The sequence below is a fragment of the Vidua chalybeata genome, chromosome Z (assembly GCF_026979565.1).
Source record: "Vidua chalybeata isolate OUT-0048 chromosome Z, bVidCha1 merged haplotype, whole genome shotgun sequence".
Lineage (NCBI taxonomy): Eukaryota > Metazoa > Chordata > Aves > Passeriformes > Viduidae > Vidua > Vidua chalybeata.
In genome coordinates this window covers 9,522,289-9,542,265 of record NC_071570.1, presented here as the reverse complement: position 1 = coordinate 9,542,265, position 19,977 = coordinate 9,522,289, and the positions used below count along the sequence as shown (strand labels likewise).

The 19,977-nt window shown below is 39.6% G+C and overlaps 1 protein-coding gene across 2 annotated transcripts in view; it reads right to left on the bottom strand.

The window, feature by feature from the left end:
- Positions 1–9,021: 9,021 nt before the first annotated feature.
- The window catches only part of SHC3 (SHC adaptor protein 3), a 51,084-nt gene continuing 40,128 nt past the window's right edge, over positions 9,022–19,977 (bottom strand). Inside the window, exons 7-13 of one of the 2 annotated variants that reach the window (XM_053932723.1) lie at positions 17,874–18,000; positions 16,670–16,827; positions 16,037–16,051; positions 15,590–15,667; positions 14,526–14,720; positions 12,176–12,471; positions 9,022–9,249 (exon numbers count right to left, since the gene is read on the bottom strand). In XM_053932723.1, the coding sequence (XP_053788698.1) occupies positions 9,121–9,249; positions 12,176–12,471; positions 14,526–14,720; positions 15,590–15,667; positions 16,037–16,051; positions 16,670–16,827; positions 17,874–18,000 (998 nt within the window). In that variant the 3' untranslated portion in view covers positions 9,022–9,120. Of the gene's footprint in view, positions 9,250–12,175; positions 12,472–14,525; positions 14,721–15,589; positions 15,687–16,036; positions 16,052–16,669; positions 16,828–17,873; positions 18,001–19,977 lie in introns of both variants that reach the window. The other variant, XM_053932722.1, reaches the window with a different exon arrangement.

Here is a 19,977-nt window from a genome sequence, read left to right as displayed (position 1 = left end):
ATGTTGTTAAATCTCAATAGGAGATGAAGCTGCCAGAAATGTAGGGAACAATAAAAAGAGTTACTTCAATATCAGTGACAAAAGGCATCTTAGAAATAAAATCAGCCCATTATGGTTGAGGATAGTCACCTCACAAATGGGGGCATGGACAAGGCAGAGGTGTTTAATACATTCTTTGCCTGTCTTCAGCACGGATAATAGACCAAGGGAGGCTCTGAGCTCTGAGCTTCCAGGACCATGACTGCAAGAATGATCAACTCCCAGTTGATCCTGAAATTGTGTGGGACCTGGTGCTTCAGGTGGATCCCTACAAATCTATGGGGCCTGACTGGGATTTATTCAAGAATCCTCAAAGACCTATTGTTGTCATTGCAAAGTATTTCTCAATGATATTCATGGGGTTCTGGGAATCCAGAGAGAGGTCTCAGCTGACTGAAAGCTGGAGGATGTTGTCTCAAATGGTAGGAAGGAGGACTCTGGAAACTACAGGCCTGGCAGTTTTGTTTCAGTACCCAGTAAAATCATGGTCAAGATTATTCTGGGAGGTACTGAAAAACTGGAAGACAATGCATTCATCAGTCACAGCCTGCACAGCTTCATGAAAGGGAAGAGTCCTGCTTGTCAAACATGATTTCATTCTATGACAAGGTAGCCCACTTGGTTGATCAAGGGAAGCCAGCTGATGTAATCTTTTGGGGTTTCAGCAAAGCTTTTCATAATATCTCTTTCAGAATCCTTCTGGAGAAAATGTCCAGCCCACGGCTGGATAATCACGTCATGTGATGGGTGAACAGCTGGCTCATGGGTCAGGCACAAAGGGTTACAAGTGAATGGGGCGACATCAGACCTGTCAATAGTAGGGTTCCTCAGGGTCTTGTCCTCAGCCTTGCACTCTTCAACATCTCCAGAAATGACTTGGATGAAGTACTTGATGGAATATGAAGCAAGTTAGCTGATGATACTACACTGAGGCAAGCTGCCATCTCCCTCAAGGGCAGAGAGGCTCTGCAGAGAGGCTTCAATACATTTGTGGACTGGGCAATCACCAACTGCATGAAGTTTAATAAGGGCAAGTGCTGGATTCTGCACTTGTGATGGTTGAGCCCTGGTTGTGTGTGTAGACTGGGGAATGAAAGGCTGGAGAATAAGACCCTGGAGAGCAGCAGTGTGGAGACGGACTTCAGGATCCTGCTAGATGACAAGTGGAACACGAGTCAGCAGTGCCCTGGCAGCCAGGAGAGCCAGCCCTGTCCTGGGGTGCATCAGGCACAGCATTGCCAGGTGGGCAAGGGAGGGGATTGTCCTGCTCTGCTCTGCACTGGGGCAACCTCACTTTATGTGCAGGGGGCTGGTTTAGGTGCTACAATATAAAAAAGATATTAAGCTATTGAAGAGCGTCCAATAGAAGGTCATGAAGATGGTGAAGTGTTTGGAGGGGAAGTTGTGTGAGGAGCAGTTGAGTCTTGTCTTCTCAGCTTGGAGGAGACAGAGGGAAGACCTCATGGTGGTCTACGGCATCCTCATGACGGGAGGGGACCTCTTCACTGTCATGACCAGTGACAGACCTTGAGGAAACAGCATGAAGCTGAATCAGGGGAAGTTTTGGTTGGATATTAGGGAAAGGCCTTTCACCCAGAGAGTGGTTGGGCACTGGAACAGGCTCCCCATGGAAGGGGTCACAGCACCAAGCCTGACAGAATTGAAGAAACATTTGAACTCTCAGGCACACGATGTGATTCTTGGGGTGTATTGTGCAGCGCCAGGAGTTGGACGTGATGATCCTGATGGATCCCTTCCAGCTCAGGATATTACATGATTCTGTGAATGCTATGGAACTGAGGGTGGCAGGCTCTGCATCTGCCATCCCCAGAGCTGGAGGAAGGCTTTGTCCCTGCTTTATGGGAGTAGGATGAGTCCATTGGCCTACCTGCTTGGAGGGCTGTCTGCTCCAGTTATACCAGGCATGGCTGCTCCCTGGAAAGAGACATTTTTCACAAACCAACTGTAGTGTAGCTTTGTGCTGCCTTCAAGGCTTGTTTCCAACTGCTCTAGTAAAGAAATGGAAAACACACCCATGCAAAAGTGCCAGGCACCAAAATTCTCGGGTCCTATAAGTAGGCAGGCAGCTCCTGAGCAGAGACATGCTGGTGTTCACCTGCAGGTGCCATTTCACCTGCCAACACAAGTAAGGACATTCCCAGCAAGACTTGGAAATGTAGGCCATGCCAGGCCTGGAGAAACTCTCTTCTCATGGCCAGACTCATGGGGGCCAGGTACAGCAGCAATGATTGGGAGTTTTGCTGTTGTCCTGTGGCCCCCAGGACCTGAAGAAGGCTGGAGGCACTTATGCAGAGGCATGCAGAGTTTAGAGATGCCCCTGATGCATTCAGAGTTGCATTTCTTCTCCCCAGGAGCAGTATAACTTCCTAGGGCATACTTAGGCTCAGCTTTTGTCCAAATGATTAAAAAGGAAGGAAGGGCCTTTGCAAGAAGATATGTTCCATGGAGGAAGAGGACTAGGGTTAGAGCTCAGCAGAGCTAAGCTTCCTGCTGGCATGGAGACATTGTCCTCCCCACAGTACACAAAGTGGCTGCTCTTGTCCTTGCAGTCATTCTCCATGGAAGCATCATGGAGTGGATTACACTTTTCTATTCTCACCTATTCAGTGTGCCAAACAGGAAAGCTACCTTTCCAGGACAGGGCATCATCTGGCTCAGAAGGAGGTTCTGTATTAACACTTCCATGCTTTCATGAAAATAGTATTCGTTGAAACAAACACGTGTGTTGTCTCTGCAAAGAACATGGAGCTCCTGTGATGGTATAAGGTCAGTGTAGCTGAGGTCCAGGTCCTCATGTGCCATTTGGTCCTCCGACATATTTCATCTCTGATTCTACTGGGTTAAGCAATTGATTGACTTAACTAATATTCAGTATCCAGGTGAACCTTTTGGAATGGTGCACATTCCAAATGTGCCATTTGTGCATATAAAATGTGCCTCCCTTCAGGTTGCAGGGGCACAAGACACAGATTGGGCTCCCATGCCCAATCCCAAACCCAGCAAATAAACTTCATTAAGGAACCTGAGCATAAGAGAGTAGACTCAAGCCCACTTTACATGCATTTCAATCTAGTAATAGTGCTCACTGTTTTATTACTTTGGTTAAACATATACAAACTGAATAATCAGAAAACAGTTGCATGACACTTATATTCCAAACTACATTGCTCAAGGACTTCCTCAGAGACAAAAGTTGTCTCTATAGCTACAATATCACAGTCAGCAGAGAGGCAAAGACTTGAGATTCACAAAGGTGGTTAGGAATATAAATTATCACAATATTTCCACATACATTACTTTTTCTGCAATTCTCAGTTAAAAATGTTTCTAAAAGTAATAAATATTATTAAATAACAATTGTACAATAAAACTTCTTTTTACAGCAAAATAGTCACTTTTTAGTTTTGTTGTTGCTGCCCACACAATGCAAAGAAAAACATTTACCTCAAAAGAAGAAACCTAGCTTCTTTCAAGTTTTAACTCTGCAGGACTTTACTAAGAAGCAGTTATCACAGCAATCCAGACAAAAAGGACACAAATATATACTACTAATAATCTTCACATTCTTCACTTTATAGAAAATTTCAGTTAATCTTGAATTAATGTATGCCTGGGTGTGTTTGGTGTCTGGTTCCTCATGGAAGAAAAAGGAGGACTGCTGGAAAAAGCTTTCATTGACCTGGACTTTATTTGATCTTCATGATAGCTACATAAAGTGTAAATCTACATCTTAATCTCAAATTCTGAGGCTACCTTTGTTTTCTGAGTCATCTGCACTGTCTCTTACACAGTGGGGTAGCAGAATGAGTCACCTAGTTCTAGCTTCTTTCTTCCTTTGGTTTCCATGACCTGTTGTGTTGTCAAACAAGGTTGAAACATGGTGCTTTGTATGGTGCTTTTGCTAGAAATGTGTAGCTCCAAAATCTTATCCCCATTACTGAGACCAAAAAAAAAAAAAAAAAAAGAAAAACAAAAAAAAAAACAACAAACCCTGTATTTTCTCCCTGGAAGCCTTAGGAGATGTTTACGTTGGAGTGTGCAAAGGAACAGATCAGGGCTTGAGAATATAAACGTCTCAATAAGAGATGAGCAGTAGGCTTTGTATCCCCAGAGGTTCTGCTTTAACTCTATCAACCAATTAGCATGTTTATAATTTGGCAACAATTCTCTATTCTCATTAGTGGCTTCAATGCCTACTGGCTCATGTTTCCAGGCTCCACATTTCTTATCGCTGAAGTTTTCTCTCCTAAGACAACTTTTCACTCTCTATCCAAGCCTCTGGTTAACTGCAGGCAAATTGTATGTCCATGTTATCTTTTCCACGGGCCTGCCCTCACTCCAGCTGCATCCAATGCAGATATGAGCAAGATTCACAGACACTGTATGTGAGTGAGTAGAGTAAGTCCAGCTGATTGCGGAGAATTAAGTGGAAATTAATCCACTGTTTTGACAGCTTTGAACACACATGAATGTGTAAAGAGTGCAAACCTCACCTTGAGCAAAGAAGACCATATAAGTCACAGCAGTTTTGACAGTACACTAAAGTAGTCTGAATTTAGACTTCATGCAGACATATTTTGAAACTGTCAGGCAGATAAAAAGGGAAGTATGTCTCTTACTGCAGCTTAGACTTCATTTATGCAAATATGGATTATGGTTTACTTAATATAAATTCTCGGTTTTACCACTACCTTTGGATAGACATTGGAAGCTAAAACAAAGTTTTGAAAGCAGGATTTGTAATTTTTTTTTCAGAGTATTCACAAGTCCCAAATATCCCTCTGACAACTACAAATTTCCTAGAAGGTGCAAAACTTTGCTGGTTATCAAATCTACTGACTAATGTCTAAATGTGCATCAATTCTATTATTAATACTTTATATCTGGTATCTGGTATTGACGTGCCAGCAGCAATCAAACTACAGTATAATTTTTTAAATTCTCCTCATCTTATTGCATATGATGTCTGGGGACCATGGTGATAAGAAATGTGAGTATATTATTCCACAGTGTGGAAAAAGTATGAATATAGGCTATAGAAAACTTAGTGCTGGCAGGTGACGTTTACCAGACTGTTAAACATTTTGTTCCATTTGCACATTTTGCACTGAAGTCTTGGTCCCAGGACTTTGTCCTTTGTTCAAGCTTTTATTGAATGTCTGGCAGACAGGTTTTGGCAGAACCAGTGTTACCTCCCATTGTGAACCCTGTAGGAAATGAAGTGGAGTGAAACAACTGTATAACTGGGCAAAAAGGCAGGCATTAAGCCATGTAAATTGCATCCTCTCATATGGTGACCAGCCAGGTATGGTTAGTTTGAACATTCTCTTCTTGCATTAAGGAAAGGGAAGCTGCAACTTCTCACTCTGGGCTAACTTCCATTTGTCAGAAGGTAATTCAGTTTTCAAACCATATTTTCAGGTTTCATTGCTTCTGAAGCATCTGAAATAATGAAAAGTTTGGGAACGCGATTGTACCTAGATTTGCAACCTATCACTGCCAGCAACACTGGATTAATTTTATTAACTTAATAATTAGTCTAGATCTGCAAAAAAAACCCCAAAAAAGTAATCAAAATCATCTGGTTCAAATATAAATGTTCTTTGTTCAAAGGCATTGAATGTGTTTTCATTGTCATTCATTCCTATAGTTGCAACATGACTCAAATCAAAACTGTTAATCAGATAGGACTAAAAACCAATGTAGACAGTCTGGCAGGATATTTAGAGTTCCAGTTCTGACTTCTCAGCTATTCGCTGAAAAAAAATGAAAAGATACTATAATATCACCTAATCTCAGTGATTTCTGTCGAGTCTAAAAATGTTTTTCATTCACAAAAATCCCACTTCATGAAGTCATGGTACTGAATTACCACAAGTAAATGTCTAGTCCTTGAGATTGCATAAAAAATTAATAAAAAAGATGAGGTACTCCAAACCAAAGGTGAACATCAAAAGACTCACATTATTATACTGCCAGCTGTCAGGTTTTCAGCTGACTTCTCAGCATTTAAATTTATCTCATTATTTCTACTTCTCTTAAATTGGTGGCAGTGTTGGCTCCTCACAGAAGTGAGCCCAGCCACTCTAGCAGGTTCAGTTAGTTCTTGTCGAAATCAGTTTAAAATTGGTCTAATGACAACTGGTTTGGAGCTGCTATCCAAATAACTTTACAATTTATTTGTCCTTTTCATAAAGGAGAAAACCAAATCTACCAGAGTGACAGAGACAAAAACATGGCTGGATCCAAAAGTGGAGTACTGAGTGGCACACATGCTCTTCCTTTCTGGACAGTTGTGAGACTTGTGTGGCTCCCTGTGGCAGCACACTTCTCTTTGTGCACCTCTATGAAAAATCCTGAGAGAGAGAGAAATGTGCTGCCACAGCTCCCAGTGATGTAGAAAAGCCTCTGTATCCTCATGTGTGGCCAGGCAGGATCTGCTGGCCCACCGTGTCAGCAGGGCACTGTCGCAGTGCAATGGCGCTACTGCTGTCTTGGACCACACTGCATCTAGACAAGATGTATGTAACCTTTACATCATCAGTGGATATGCTGAGCTGGGCAAATTGGCTATGCTGACAGAGCAGCTCAAAATAGCCACATTCCCCTGGAGGCACAGTTTGTGAAATACAGTCTGGGAAATTCAGTATTTCTGTGAAGCAGTTTCATTTTGTGTCTCCTTGGCATCAGCTTTAATTTCCAAAACATGCAGCTAAGCGGCCGCTAAGTTATTAAAGCTACAGATAGGATAGTGGTAAAAAAATTAATATATCTATTTCAGTGTATGTTTGGTGCCTTAAATTCATACATCCAAATCTTGTCACATTTTTCCAGGATATTTAAGAATCCAAAATGGACTTAGCAAGCTAGTGGGCTTCTTGAAGACATGCAAGAGGGTTACGCAGCAGACTTTTACTGAAATGATATGCAATATTCAAAGATAAAAAGACACCTTGTCTTATAGGTCACAATATCACAGTGAAAACTTTCCAGGACATGGCTACAGGGAGGTTAGAACATAGAATAACAAGCATTATATATGAAAAAAGAAGTGGCAGCTGAGATAATTTAAACTGGAATATGGTGAGACATGGGTAAGTAATTTTGTGAGACTCTCAAACAAAGTAATTTTGGTGGATACTACTTTGGTATAAGATCTGTTCCTATTTCCTTGCCACTCCCAGTCTAGTAAAACAAAATTTTAAGAATTCCATTAAACTCAGTGCCATACTGATCTGGGTTGAACTTAGCATTTAATTGCTCTCCTTAGCTCTCAGCTCCCATTCAGACCTAGAAATATCAAATAATAACTATCTTTAGTAAAACTAATCACAAGCATTTAGTTCACCAATGTCTTTGTTTGGCTTCTGGATGTCCTAATTACAGAATCAAGTGTATTTTTACATAGATGCATGATTAGTCTTAGGTGTCTCAATAATTTTTAGTTTTCAGATTACTCAAAATCAAACTTTCAAGTTGCAACTTCACCGTATTTAAAAGCAGAAGGTACAAGAAAGTTATTTCAGTATTTTAACATGATAGTCCTGCTGAATATATTCTAAGTGAATTCTTCAGTTAGTTTGATTATGGTTTGACAAATTTTTAAACTTAGCAAATTCTTAGAACCAAATGTAACTTTAAGTATACTGCGGGGTAGGCAGGTACTTAACCTAGACTTACCCTGCTGAGTTTTTATGAATCAAGTCTGAAGATTTGATTTGAGAGACTGCTCCCAGAGAAGACCTTGGATTGCTGAAGGCTAAATCTTGACTCTGGCACAAGCATTGCATTTACAGGAACTGTGTCTATTGAATTTGACTCATAATAAGATTCATAGAATGAGAAAATAACTTTATATAATGTTTAAATGTGAACAGTACAAACATCCCTTAAAGCATTTCCCAGTACCAAAAGTCAAGGGCATTGCTGCCAGAAATGTGTCTTTATTGTATGTGTATTTTTTAAACTTGATATTTAGAGAAAAACAGTATATTTCCAATACTTATCACTTGCTGAAGGCCAAAATGAAGTTATGCTTTGGCAAGTAAATGCAAGTGACATCATTTGCAAAACTGACCACTGAGTTCAGATAGTTTTCACTGCTTACAAAGAGAAAAGATTTTTCAGATATGTCTTTGAACAGTCATGTTCATCTTGCATTAAGCCTATTAAACACAAGTTATTTGAACTTGTCTAATCAGTATGCAACATCTCGTTTGAGACTGTTAGTTCAAGGACACCAAGATCTTCACCATAAGCAGAGAACTACTTATAAGTAACCTTAGCACTGAAATTAAAAAATTGAAGTTACAGTATACTGTTACAATATCATTAGAAAAATCAAAGTACACACCTCGTACACATAGAGATCACACCAAATCATTGCTAAAAATACAAATATTTTGAATAGCATCATATAAGAATTCAAACTTGACATCAGAAAGATAAAATCCTTTTGATATCAGTGACAGTGAATAATGCTTTTAAAAAACATTTTATGCTAAATTCTGAGTTGTAATACTAGTTACTGATTTCAGATTCCTTCCATGGTTAACTGGCATAATCCACCTGTAATCCCCATAGTTGTGCTTCTTAGGTAAAATCAGAAATAAGATTTGTAATATTAAATTTCTCAAGAAATTGAGACTGCTGAGTTCTATTTTTTTATCTGAACAATCACACTTGTTTTTTTTTTTTTTTTTGTAAAAACACATGGCACAGAAGATAGTTTTATACTGTCAACAGACTGACTTGAAAAATATAAATATATACTGTATTTATATATATGTGTATATACACTATCAACATTCACATTAGAGAATCTGAACAATTTTGTTGAAATTACTGTTAAGAAAGTCTTTTGGTGTGATTTCATGTCACATAAAGCATTGAAAGTGTTCGAGTGGACCATATGAAATGGGGCTTCTTAAACTTAAATAAAACATACTTGTGAAATGTATGTGAATATATGGGCATTTTTAATGTACATTTTCTTTTCAGATCTACAATTTCTACCAGTTATAGCTTTCAAATTGCAATAACTAAAAGAGTTATCTGGAGTCAGTGTTTTCTTTCAGCAGGCTGTTGCAGGCAGAGTTCACTCACTGAAGAAACTATAGGCAAATTATTCTCAAGGTGATAGTTGATGAGATGACTTATGCTGTCAAAGACACGATCTTTTGTACGAACCTTCAAAAAAAGGATGCAAGAAGATAGATTAAAGAGTAAGCTACTTTCCCCCTTAACATTAAAATTGTCTAAGAATAAAATGACAAAATCATATTTTAGAAACTGGTCCCTCTTCCATCAAAATTGGTGGAAATTTGGTGCTTATCCAGTGTGGCTTCTGTTTTCTCCCTCCCTCTACTTTCACTGAATAGATATTTTGCATGCAATTCCATGGACCAGCCTACTCTTATTACTCTTTCTGAATAGGTCTGCTTGAAAGAATCTGTTCATGATTCTGTTTCACTGTAAGTCAGATTTTTCTTCTTCAAAGGATCACCTACTTCTTTGAGGTGTTTGCACCTTTTTAACTGAAAGACCTATCATGCCAGATATGTCAGAAAACAGCTTTGTACACCTCAGCATTTTTGTGTTTTTCTTCTTCCACTACTCAAAAATTACCTTCCTAGAAAGTGATCCATCCACCATATGTGCTTAGCTTGGGTTTGTCCCATGCTGCACAATATGTGTGCAGCATATATATGCTGTGCCTTTGGAAGTGAAACACTTCAGGGCAGGAAAAATAATTTTTCTAGTCCACATGCCAGCCCTCTGTAGCAGCATCCTACTGGTATACAATATTCCACCCATGATAGGAGGAAACAGTCAAAATTATGAGAATCCAAAAACTAATCTATATTACAAAGCAATCTTTAATTATTTAGCCACATGTTCACAAAACATTTCCTTCCTATGTTTCGAATGAGTTAGACATACAACTGCTACAGGCAGAGTACAGATCAACCTCAGGCAAGCATGTTGCACTAAAATTTTGTATAGGGCTGGCTCAACACTGCCTCAAGCAAACCCCTGTGAACACTCCTCTGAGTAAGAAATGTTGTCTATTTTCCTTGATCTAGTCTCAGGAAGAGAGAACAACTTGTGTTAAAACTTTCCAAAGTCATCTTATGCTGTGGTGGACACTTCTCCTGAAATAATTCACTTTCAACATTAAGTTCTGTAAAAATTGCTAGAAGCTTAACACAGTATTTCACAGGAAAAAAAAAAGGAAACAACTTGGATGCTTTCTGGTCAGTCTGCATGTAGTTATATCACTGAAGGAAACTAAAAGACTCTTCCAATTTCTGAAGCATTCTGCTTTGTCACTGCTCTAAAATTAAATTATATTTTCAAAATGAAAAGATAACTTTACCTATCTGTATTCTGAGATATTCTTACCAAATGTTAGACACTCTACCATCACCAGAGATCTAATTCTAAATGTAGAAAAATCCTGCAGTCCTCCATTTTAAGTATCCATTATCTGAACGAAGGATCTCTTTTTCCTTTTTTTACTTTTTTGTTAGCTGGATGACAGCAGAAGCAACTGGACAGTTAACTCTGCTCTGAGAATACACCCTTAAGACCTGTTACATGTCACTGGGTACTGTGTGTGAAATTAAATTTCAGGCAACATTTGTGTGAATCAGTCTTCAAGAACAATCCTGCTGAGACCATGCAGATGAAATGCAAGTGTGCACTGGCACACTCCGGCAGCTGGCCACAGTCTGGCATTTTATTGATGATTCTCCACTTTGACAAGTTGCAAATAGGGCTGCTCAGAAGCTGTGTCAAGATCCTACAAATCATACAGACAGCACAGCTGTCTGTAACTAACCACAGTTGCATAAAATCATTGTTCTGGAACAGTGCCTCCTGAGCCAGGCATCTCAAAGCCATTTGGGCCATGATGACACAAGCAGGCTGAGGGAAGGATAGGTGCAGATTACAAGCAGGTTCCTAACTAAGGAGGCCAGCAAATTAGAGATGCACTAGAGGCAGAGCAGCAAAGATGAGGGAGCCCCTCCAACCTGTACAGGAAAAAAATGCCCTGGAAATCATCACAGGACCTGAGTATTCCATGCCAGTCAGCACTACAGCAGAGCTTCCGGTGGGACACAGCTTTCCTGCACTTGACAGGTCGCACAGCAGTGTTTCCCATGCAGTAGCCTGTAACAGTTATTTGTGGGTTCATGAGGAAAAGAGAATTAGGCTACCTTGTTGCAGGAGTCACAAAACTATTGGCAAATTTTAGCAAAGGAGGCTGCCCCACAAGAGGCATAAAGCCACTCCCCTGGGCTGGTGTACCCATCAAACCCAGGACTAGGCAGCTGGGACCTCAAAAGTGCAAAATCATTCTTTGACTGGCCTCATGTGGCAAATGTAACTAATTGCAACAAGTACCATGGACACTCCTCACCCCTGCAATATGCACTGTGCAGGACTGACGCAATTCTGCCACAGCTTTCTCAGCTCAGATGCCAACAGGCCAACTCCTTCTCACTTACCTTGGGACTGGTTATCTAAAGTTGTCCTTTATAGAGGAAAAGGAGTTGCCTACTTGCAGCTACCAGGAACTAAGAATAAAACTCATGAAAATTATTTCAGTCTCTCTGAAGAGCTTACGCCTCCACAGAAGCAGGACAGGACAGCTACAGAAAACTAGAACTTCCTTGTCTCCTTTACCCTGCTGTGAGGAAGGTCCCTTCATCAGCTGAGGGAGTCTTTGTGCAGCAAAGAAATGGAACAGGCTTATCCCAATTCTCTCCTGGGCACATGCAGGAAGACACTGAGGGCCTGGTCCATACCTCCTTCCTATAGCAAGAATGCTGAAGTGGCTTAGCTGCACTTTTGACCAAGACTGCACAGCAGTGGTCAAAGTGTGAACTTGCTGGGGAATCAGGTCCCTAAGGCTCCCTGCAATGTGCAGAAATCATGTGCTAGGTCTTCTGCTAGGCATCAGGGAAAGAATTAGAGATGTGATGGCACATCAGAGATATGAGGTGGTGCTTATGATAAGACGTGAATAAGCTGTAAAGAAGATTAAAGGCATCTAGAGAAAATGAGTAGAGTCAGAAACCTCATCTATTAGTGAGGAGTCAGTGCTTACAGTTCCTTCTGGGTCCACCAAAAGAAGATGCTTGGCTTGTCCTTTGTGCATGCCTGTCAGCACATAGGAACCAGGATTCGTGGTACTCTTCCTCACAAGGAAATCTCCACATTTCTTTAATAGCTGTTCTGCTTCTCTCCTGCTCATCTCTCCTTGATACCATGGCTCTGTACTCAGGTCTTCAGCTTTAGTCCGCACAGCTACTCTGGATAAAGGAGGACTGGTGCACTCCATGGAGGTGGATTTCTTCAACACAGCTTCAGATGTTTGATTCTTGAGAGCATCTTCAAAAGGTTCTTGTTATGGAAATAGAAACAAGAGCAGGATCATTCAGAGGTAAATCATGTAGCCAAATGGTGATTTTCTGGTCATTTTAAACTAGATTTATTTTTCATTACAACTACTTCTCTTTATGAAAAAAAATAAGGGAAGATACACTAATAGACTTACTGATTTATATAATATATTAGGACTGAGGAGTGTAATGTGTTTAAAATGTATGTTATGCACAGAATGATACTGATTAAAATCAGACTGAACCTTGGCAGGATCTTTTGAAAGGTACTGGTTTATTTCAGTAGTGGCTATTGTCAACGGCTGTATTTATATGATCTGGTACCCGGCAAATCTTTCCTTCAGTCTTTCTAGGTATGTCAGACAGTTTAATTTCAAATAAATTGCATAATAGGGGTACCTAATGTCATTATACTCATATCTGGTCTTTGTTCAAAGAACTTATTCATTTAAAAATTATCCATTACTGAGTCTCCAGCCCAAGGCTATGTCTAGTAGGGAACATTCACCCTCACCACTCAACCTACTCCTTACCCTCCATCTAGGAAGGGAACTTCACAAAACAGACACAGGTTTACACATTTAACACCATTTACCTAGTTAAAATCAGCCTTAGAGAAGCATATTTTAAACCTCAGCTAAGTCCTGAACTCAGTGCAATTGTAGATCTGAGTGGAAAGAAGCATCATTATGGATCCCAACAGTCTTACAGAAATAGCAAAGAGGGTGCATAGGGTGCTTCGTTACATGTCGTACTGACCTCTTGGAAGCTATTTGCTCTAGCAACTCCTTCATCTGGCCCACCAGTACATATCAAAAAGAAATGTTGTTCTGTGCCCCTAGGCTTACAAAAGGACATCTGGAGAGCAGCACAGTGAAGTGATACACCAGCTCTAAACAGATTTTTCTGATGCAAGGAGTACAAAGCCCTGTTTGCATGGGGCCAGAGAGGCTAGTTTGGGTCATATGTCTTCACTATACCACAGTCTGCACAAAGTCCAACATATGTTTATCTCAACAAACCACTATCTTAGGGCTAATTGGCACATTTTCTAATACTACTTTTCTCTGATGTTCTAATGGCTGATAACAGTTAATGTCCCTGGTTTCAAACAGCAGATTTTTCTCCTTTCAGATCTATATTCACAGATAGATACTCTCTCAACTTTCTTCCCTCCTCCTTTCTTTCAATTGAACATCTCACTAAGCTGTGGAAATAGAGCCATATCTCAGCAAAATCATGCCAGGAAAATGGTTTTTTCCTATACTAAGATAACAGTAATGTAGATACTTTATTTTACAAATAATTTTTTAGGCACCTACTGCTTTGTCTCACTGCCTTTTAATTATGTGAATTGGATTAAATAAAGCATGGATAAGCAATTTATTGAGGTAAGAAGAGTAAAAAAACCCAAGAACATTTTCTGTGCATCAAATGCTTTCACTATTTCTTCACCTTATGTATCTTCTCAAGGCTGAAAACAATGTGTATTAGTAGCACCAATACCAAACTATGGTTGATGCTTAAGCTATGGTTTTGCAGCTATGGTGATGATTCTGATCTAGGAGAAGCTGCCTTCGAAGTTGGAAGAGATAGGACAATAGGCCTACCCAGAGTAAGAGGTAAGTCAGTACTTTAATTTCCATGCTAGAAATTCAATATTCATTGACTTCCTCATTACATACTCACAGGACAGACTGAAGACAATTCTCCATACATCCATATCTTCACCCTCTTTTACCTTCCTGTATGGCAAGCTTCCTGATTAATTTTTCTTCTGACATAATTGCCTGTGATGTTAGGGATAACATGGACTGCAACTAACCTTAACACAGATGTTATAGAGACTAGCTCCAAGTCTTCAGCCACTCTTATTTTAGTTCAGTCCAATATGAAACCACACTGGATATTAAAATTCACCATAATTACACCAGGAACACTAAATTTTGAAAACTGAAAAAATATTTGTTTTTGTTTTTTTTTTTTAATACAGAACTAATGCACAAACATATTTGGTCACTTATTAGAAAGAAAGTGAATAGGAAGGGAACTCACTCATGTCAAACAGATCCTTTCCTGGGCTGCTTGCTTCAGCATCCTCTGCTGCTCCACTGAAGGTACTTTCAGCATCTGCCTGAAGTACCAATAGATCTTCCCTATTTATATGCTGGGTGTTTACATATACTGGCAGCTCTCCTGTTGGTGCTATTTCTGATTTATCTTCTGACATACTACAAATATCCAGAGATCCTAGAAAAGTCAAGACTTTTTTGGTGTAATCGACAGAACAGTGTTGACCAATTATCATCACACCACATCACAATAAGTTTAAAATTTCCTGGACTGGGAGATGTAAAGTAAATAGTTGTTGGATCTAATAGAAAAAGTGTTAATTAATGGATACAAAACTGTGTTTCAATGAGGGTATGGTGGGTCTATTTCCCAGGAGGAAAGGAAATCTTTGTAAATAAAGATTGTAAATTTCAAAAATTATATTCTGTTGGGGAGTCATGAGAGGAGCAGAAGGTTTAAAATCCTCAAATGTGTACAGATTAACAATAGAAAATATATTCTGGCATTTGAATAAAAGTGTCCCTAGAAACACAGTAAAGTTATCACATAAAGCTGGATGGGGTGAAATTTTTATATGTGTTTTGAAATTACTTGAAATTCAAAGACAACAAAAGGAACATTATACACTATTTGCTATTTGTTGAGTAGAGAACATTGCTTCACATTTTGAATGAAACTTCTCACTTTAAGCTTTTCATTTGAAAATTCTATTTTGCATACCCTAGTGGGTCACATTTTCAGAACAGATCATGCAGCAATCCCTTAAATATCATGGGGTTTTAAGAAATAGAAAGTTAGAAAGCTGAAAGTCTGGGTAACTATTTATTAGCTGATCTGCAGAAGAAAATATTTCATGGAGGTGTGCATTTAATAATTTATCTAGAGGTAATTATCAAATGCTTTTCACTGGTATCAACACTAAAACTCAAAGGGAACCTATCAACCAAGTTCCATTCACTGCCTTAAGACTTTGAGGTACCAGACTTTCACATGCTTTGCCCTTCAAGATCACCTGCAATATTACAGCTAAAAGTAGCAAAACTCACCTTGTTTAACATGCTCGTGATGCCATTCTTCACTGAATTTTTCTCCTAAGTGATGGCTCTGATAATAAATTTGCTCTCCTCCCATTCTTGATGCAGACTAGAATGGACACATGTGCAAGGAATTTTTAAATTGCCTTTAAAATGCTCAGACACATTACAAGTGGCTCTGCCAATTTCCTTGGCTGTATTTTGTGTACTCTCACTCTTTCTTTCCAATTCATCATAATTTCAGAATATATATATCCCAAATGCATTTGTTTAAGAGTAAGATATTACCAGTGACCTTCAGGCATTCTTCCCTGGTTTCTTTCTGCTTTTAGTGACCCCCATGATACCAAATGATGCATCATTTCTTTAGTTTGTACTCACATAGCAAGTCTTGACAACCTGTTACTGGGAAAAGTGTTCCACAGAAACACACATGGGATCAGAAGACAGCCCCAGCACTCTTCACACCATAAGCTGAAAGATTTCACTTTGGTACCAGGGGATGCACTTGGGCACTGAGGGAAGGATGTTGGCTACAGACAGGACCCCTCTGGATTCAAGCAAAATTATGCTGGATCTGAAAACACCTCTTAGGAAGCTACACTGATACTGCAGTCAAATTTTCGACAGGAGTGCTGGTAGAAATATTCGAGCTGACCTTAGTTCAACATGAGGTGGAAAACCTACCTAGGAACCTGGCTGAATACTGATCACTCCCAAGTCATTAACATAATGAACTGTTAGTTATGGCTGCACTAGATTGTTTGAATGATTCTGCATTAAATAATTCCCAGTTAATGTGTTCTATCTGATACTCTCTGAAGCAGACATGGTTTCTGCAAATGTAGAAATCCCCAGTGGATTTCTGTTCCTTGAGCCCAGTTAATCTTTTAATACCATGAGGATTTGGGCTTCTTTAATTTGTTCTGAACCTGCCTAACCTACCTCCGCAATCTGCAATAGCCATTTAGATGGAAACTGGCCACACAGGAAGGGCTGTGAATTATAGACAGTCCCAAGGTATCCACCATAAAACACATGTCTTTTAAAAATTTTGGATAAATTAGCAGGAGAGTAGAAATTAAATTATACTGACCTGAGCTGTGTCTGCAGCAGTGGGAAGCCTTGTTTTGAGCCTGGCATCAAGGAATCCGCCAGGGGGAGGTATTTTATTTGGGATGTTGTTGTAATAGGGATGCTCTGTTGCCTCGTTATCTTCCCCTGCCCATGGGTCTTCAAAACTCTGCATCCTATAAGGAAGAGAGTGCTTTCTTTTGCCTCTTGCTTGTAATGCACTTACAGACACCTTCAGCAGATTAAGACTGCCTGTCAGGGGATCACTACTGCATATTGTATGGACACTTCAGCTACCACTGTAAGTTAGGAAGCAATGATGGATCATGTGGCAAATCTTCTCTGTTTAGACAAACTGACATAAACCTCCTTTGTGATGGACCAAATTCTTTATACTGAGAAGAGTATGCTTGAACTTGGCTTTAAAGACCATTATAAACTGCATTAACAAACAACTTTATCTAACCTTAAAATAGCACTTTTAGTGTTATGACTTGATTGATTGACTAGTCTCTGTCTTTAGTTATGACTGCTCTATCACCAATGTAATTCTGCAAGAACCTCACAAAGTCAAGAGATGTGAATATAGCATGCTTCCAGATTAGGATAGTAGCATTGTATATTCCCTATATACCAGTTTTTGCTCTTATATAAGAGATTACAGAGGGTAAAAGTTCACTAGGGTTTCTAGTAATGCTACTAAGCACACAGAAATCCATGTCTCTAAAGAAAACAGAATGCTATGTCCCAGCCTTTTGAATATATACAAGGAGAGTTTGTATCCTCCAGATATCAGTGCAGTCAAACCTCCCTGCAATACATCACATTCCTAGAAACATCACCCTAATATAAGAAATACTGAAATATCATTAGTCATTTTGGAATCCCAGCAGTCTGACCTACTCCATATAAACTGATACAGCTGCTGTGACAGTAATGAGGAAATGCCACAAATAACAACCATTCTTGGCCATCCATCTCTGCCTACTAACTACGGCACAAAACGCACAAACATTTTAACATCATTGTAAAATTCATATTTAGCCTATCTCAAACTGACTACTTCTTTCATGTTCATTAGGTAAACACTGTTTCGCTGATACAGCAGAAATCCTTTTTAAGTATTCAAGTCCTGTCTGTGCCCAGCAACATTGTCCACATTTTATCAAGTAAGTTGAAAGCTAAAGAAGGTCCTTTAGCTGCCTTCTGCAATTGCACTTACCTATCAGATAAAGTAGGTGTCTTAGAGGGGCATTGCAAGTACTGCTTAAATCGAAGCTCGAACGCTTGCCCTATGGTGCTGATGACATCCTGGGCCAGGCCATCACAGCATTCCAGTATATGACAAGCTAAATGAAAAAGATTGACACATGCAAATCACTGTTTATGTCATGGTGGGATGCAATGACCTATGACAAAACACCTACACGTCAAGCTTAGTTTTTCTATTACTGATGTGCTCATTTCAGTAAAACCCAATTCTCATACAGTGAATTTCAGGCAACCACAACTTTTTAAAGGTTACATAAAATTGGACTGATGTGCAACTGCAATAGACAAGGTCACAAATCTGTTCCACTATTTTAATGAGTCCATGAACAGAAAAAAACCTCATAAAATTTCACTTATTATTACCTGAATGCAATAGATTATGTAGGAATTCTAAGCTTTAAATTGAAATAACAAAAATATTAATAGATGCTAATAACAGCAAAAGCTTTGTTTGTTTTTCTCAGTTTAATTACTTCACTTTTATGTCTAATCACCCCAAGCTGCTCTCTTTTCCCACATTACAGTCTGAGGGAGGAGCAGTGTCCACAAGATACTTCCTAGATAATGAGCCCTGATCTTATTCCAGGAATATGGAGGTTGTTACCTTCTCCTGCTTGTTTGCATGGAGAGACTCCCAGCAAACTGTGGGGCTGCTGAGGAGTGCAGAGCCAGCAACCTGATTAGCTCCAGCACTTCCCCATGTGCAACTTCTCTACACCCACTGTGGCAGTAAAGGGGCAGGACAGCAACACAAGCTGTCTTCTTATAAAGACTGAGAAGCCTTTATCAGCTGTCTAAGCAGAAACTTTTGTCCTGGTTTTAAATCAGAGAATGGCTTGGAGGTCTCATCATATGTGAAAACACAAAGAGGTGAACTTGTGAAGAGCTTACTCAACATTGCAGCAGCACAGATGGGTGCTAAGAGGTGGAAGCTAAAGATCTCAGTGAACAACATCACAGTGATATACAGAGAAGCCCAGGTGAATTAATCTTTCATACTCAGAGCTGGACAAACATATTGTCTACTGGCTATAGTCTGGATTTCAAACTGGTTCTTTTCCAAGTCCTGCCACAGAAAAGTGTGTTCGTGCTTAAAGTTACTGATTTGTTCACCTCTGACTGCTTTAATAACCTGAATATAAACTCTTCAGCTGAAAAACTGCATTTTAGTACATGCCCAGTGTCCAACTCACTGGAACCAAGTGTATTGGATGCCAGTGTCCTATAAATGAGGGTTGATTGTGACAATTAGTTAAAGTAATACAAGGGGACTATGTAGATTTATTTTATGGTTTATGACTTTAGTTTATGGTTTATGACTTTTTCAGAGGCTGAAATATTGGATAGACTTCTGAAGAGGCCAAATAAAGGGCCAAGAAACCTGAACTTGTGCTAGTATGGAATGTCTGCTGTCTCTTCTACAGCAGCAGCAGCAGCACATCATTCAGCATGAGAGGGCACCAGTCACAGTGCCAAACAGATACAGTGGTGTTCTCTTCTCACCTTAGAGCATCTGCTGTGCCAACCAGCAAGCTGAAATGCCTTGTCCAGGGAAAATGTCCCTAGCTACATGTTGAAAGTGGATTCAACAGACAAAAACAGGACCTCTATTTGTCCAAAGACAGAGGCAAACATCCCTGACTAGCAGTGAGGTGTTTGTTTTTTTATGCCCACTGCAACACTGCTACTGGCATTGAACAATCAGCCCCCATGGAAGGTGCACATTTATCTCTGAAAACATGGATCAAAAGTAGTTAGGCCAAACAAAGCTAAAATGTTTGCACTCTATAACTAGAGTGCGAATTTAAGGAGGCGATATCTCTCACTGCTAAATCTTTCTGGAGCTGAAATGAAACATGAGTCATTAAGTAGTTTCAGTAGGTGACATAATGAGTAACCTGTTTCCTTGGATACGTGAATGGACTTTCAGCAGGTAGGAGATATGCTCCTTATAAAAGGATGAGAAGGTTTGGCTCACACAGAGATGATTTCTTGTGAATGTTACAGCAGAAAATAGACAGCCTTGAGCTTGCTAGATCCAGAATGCAAAGCAT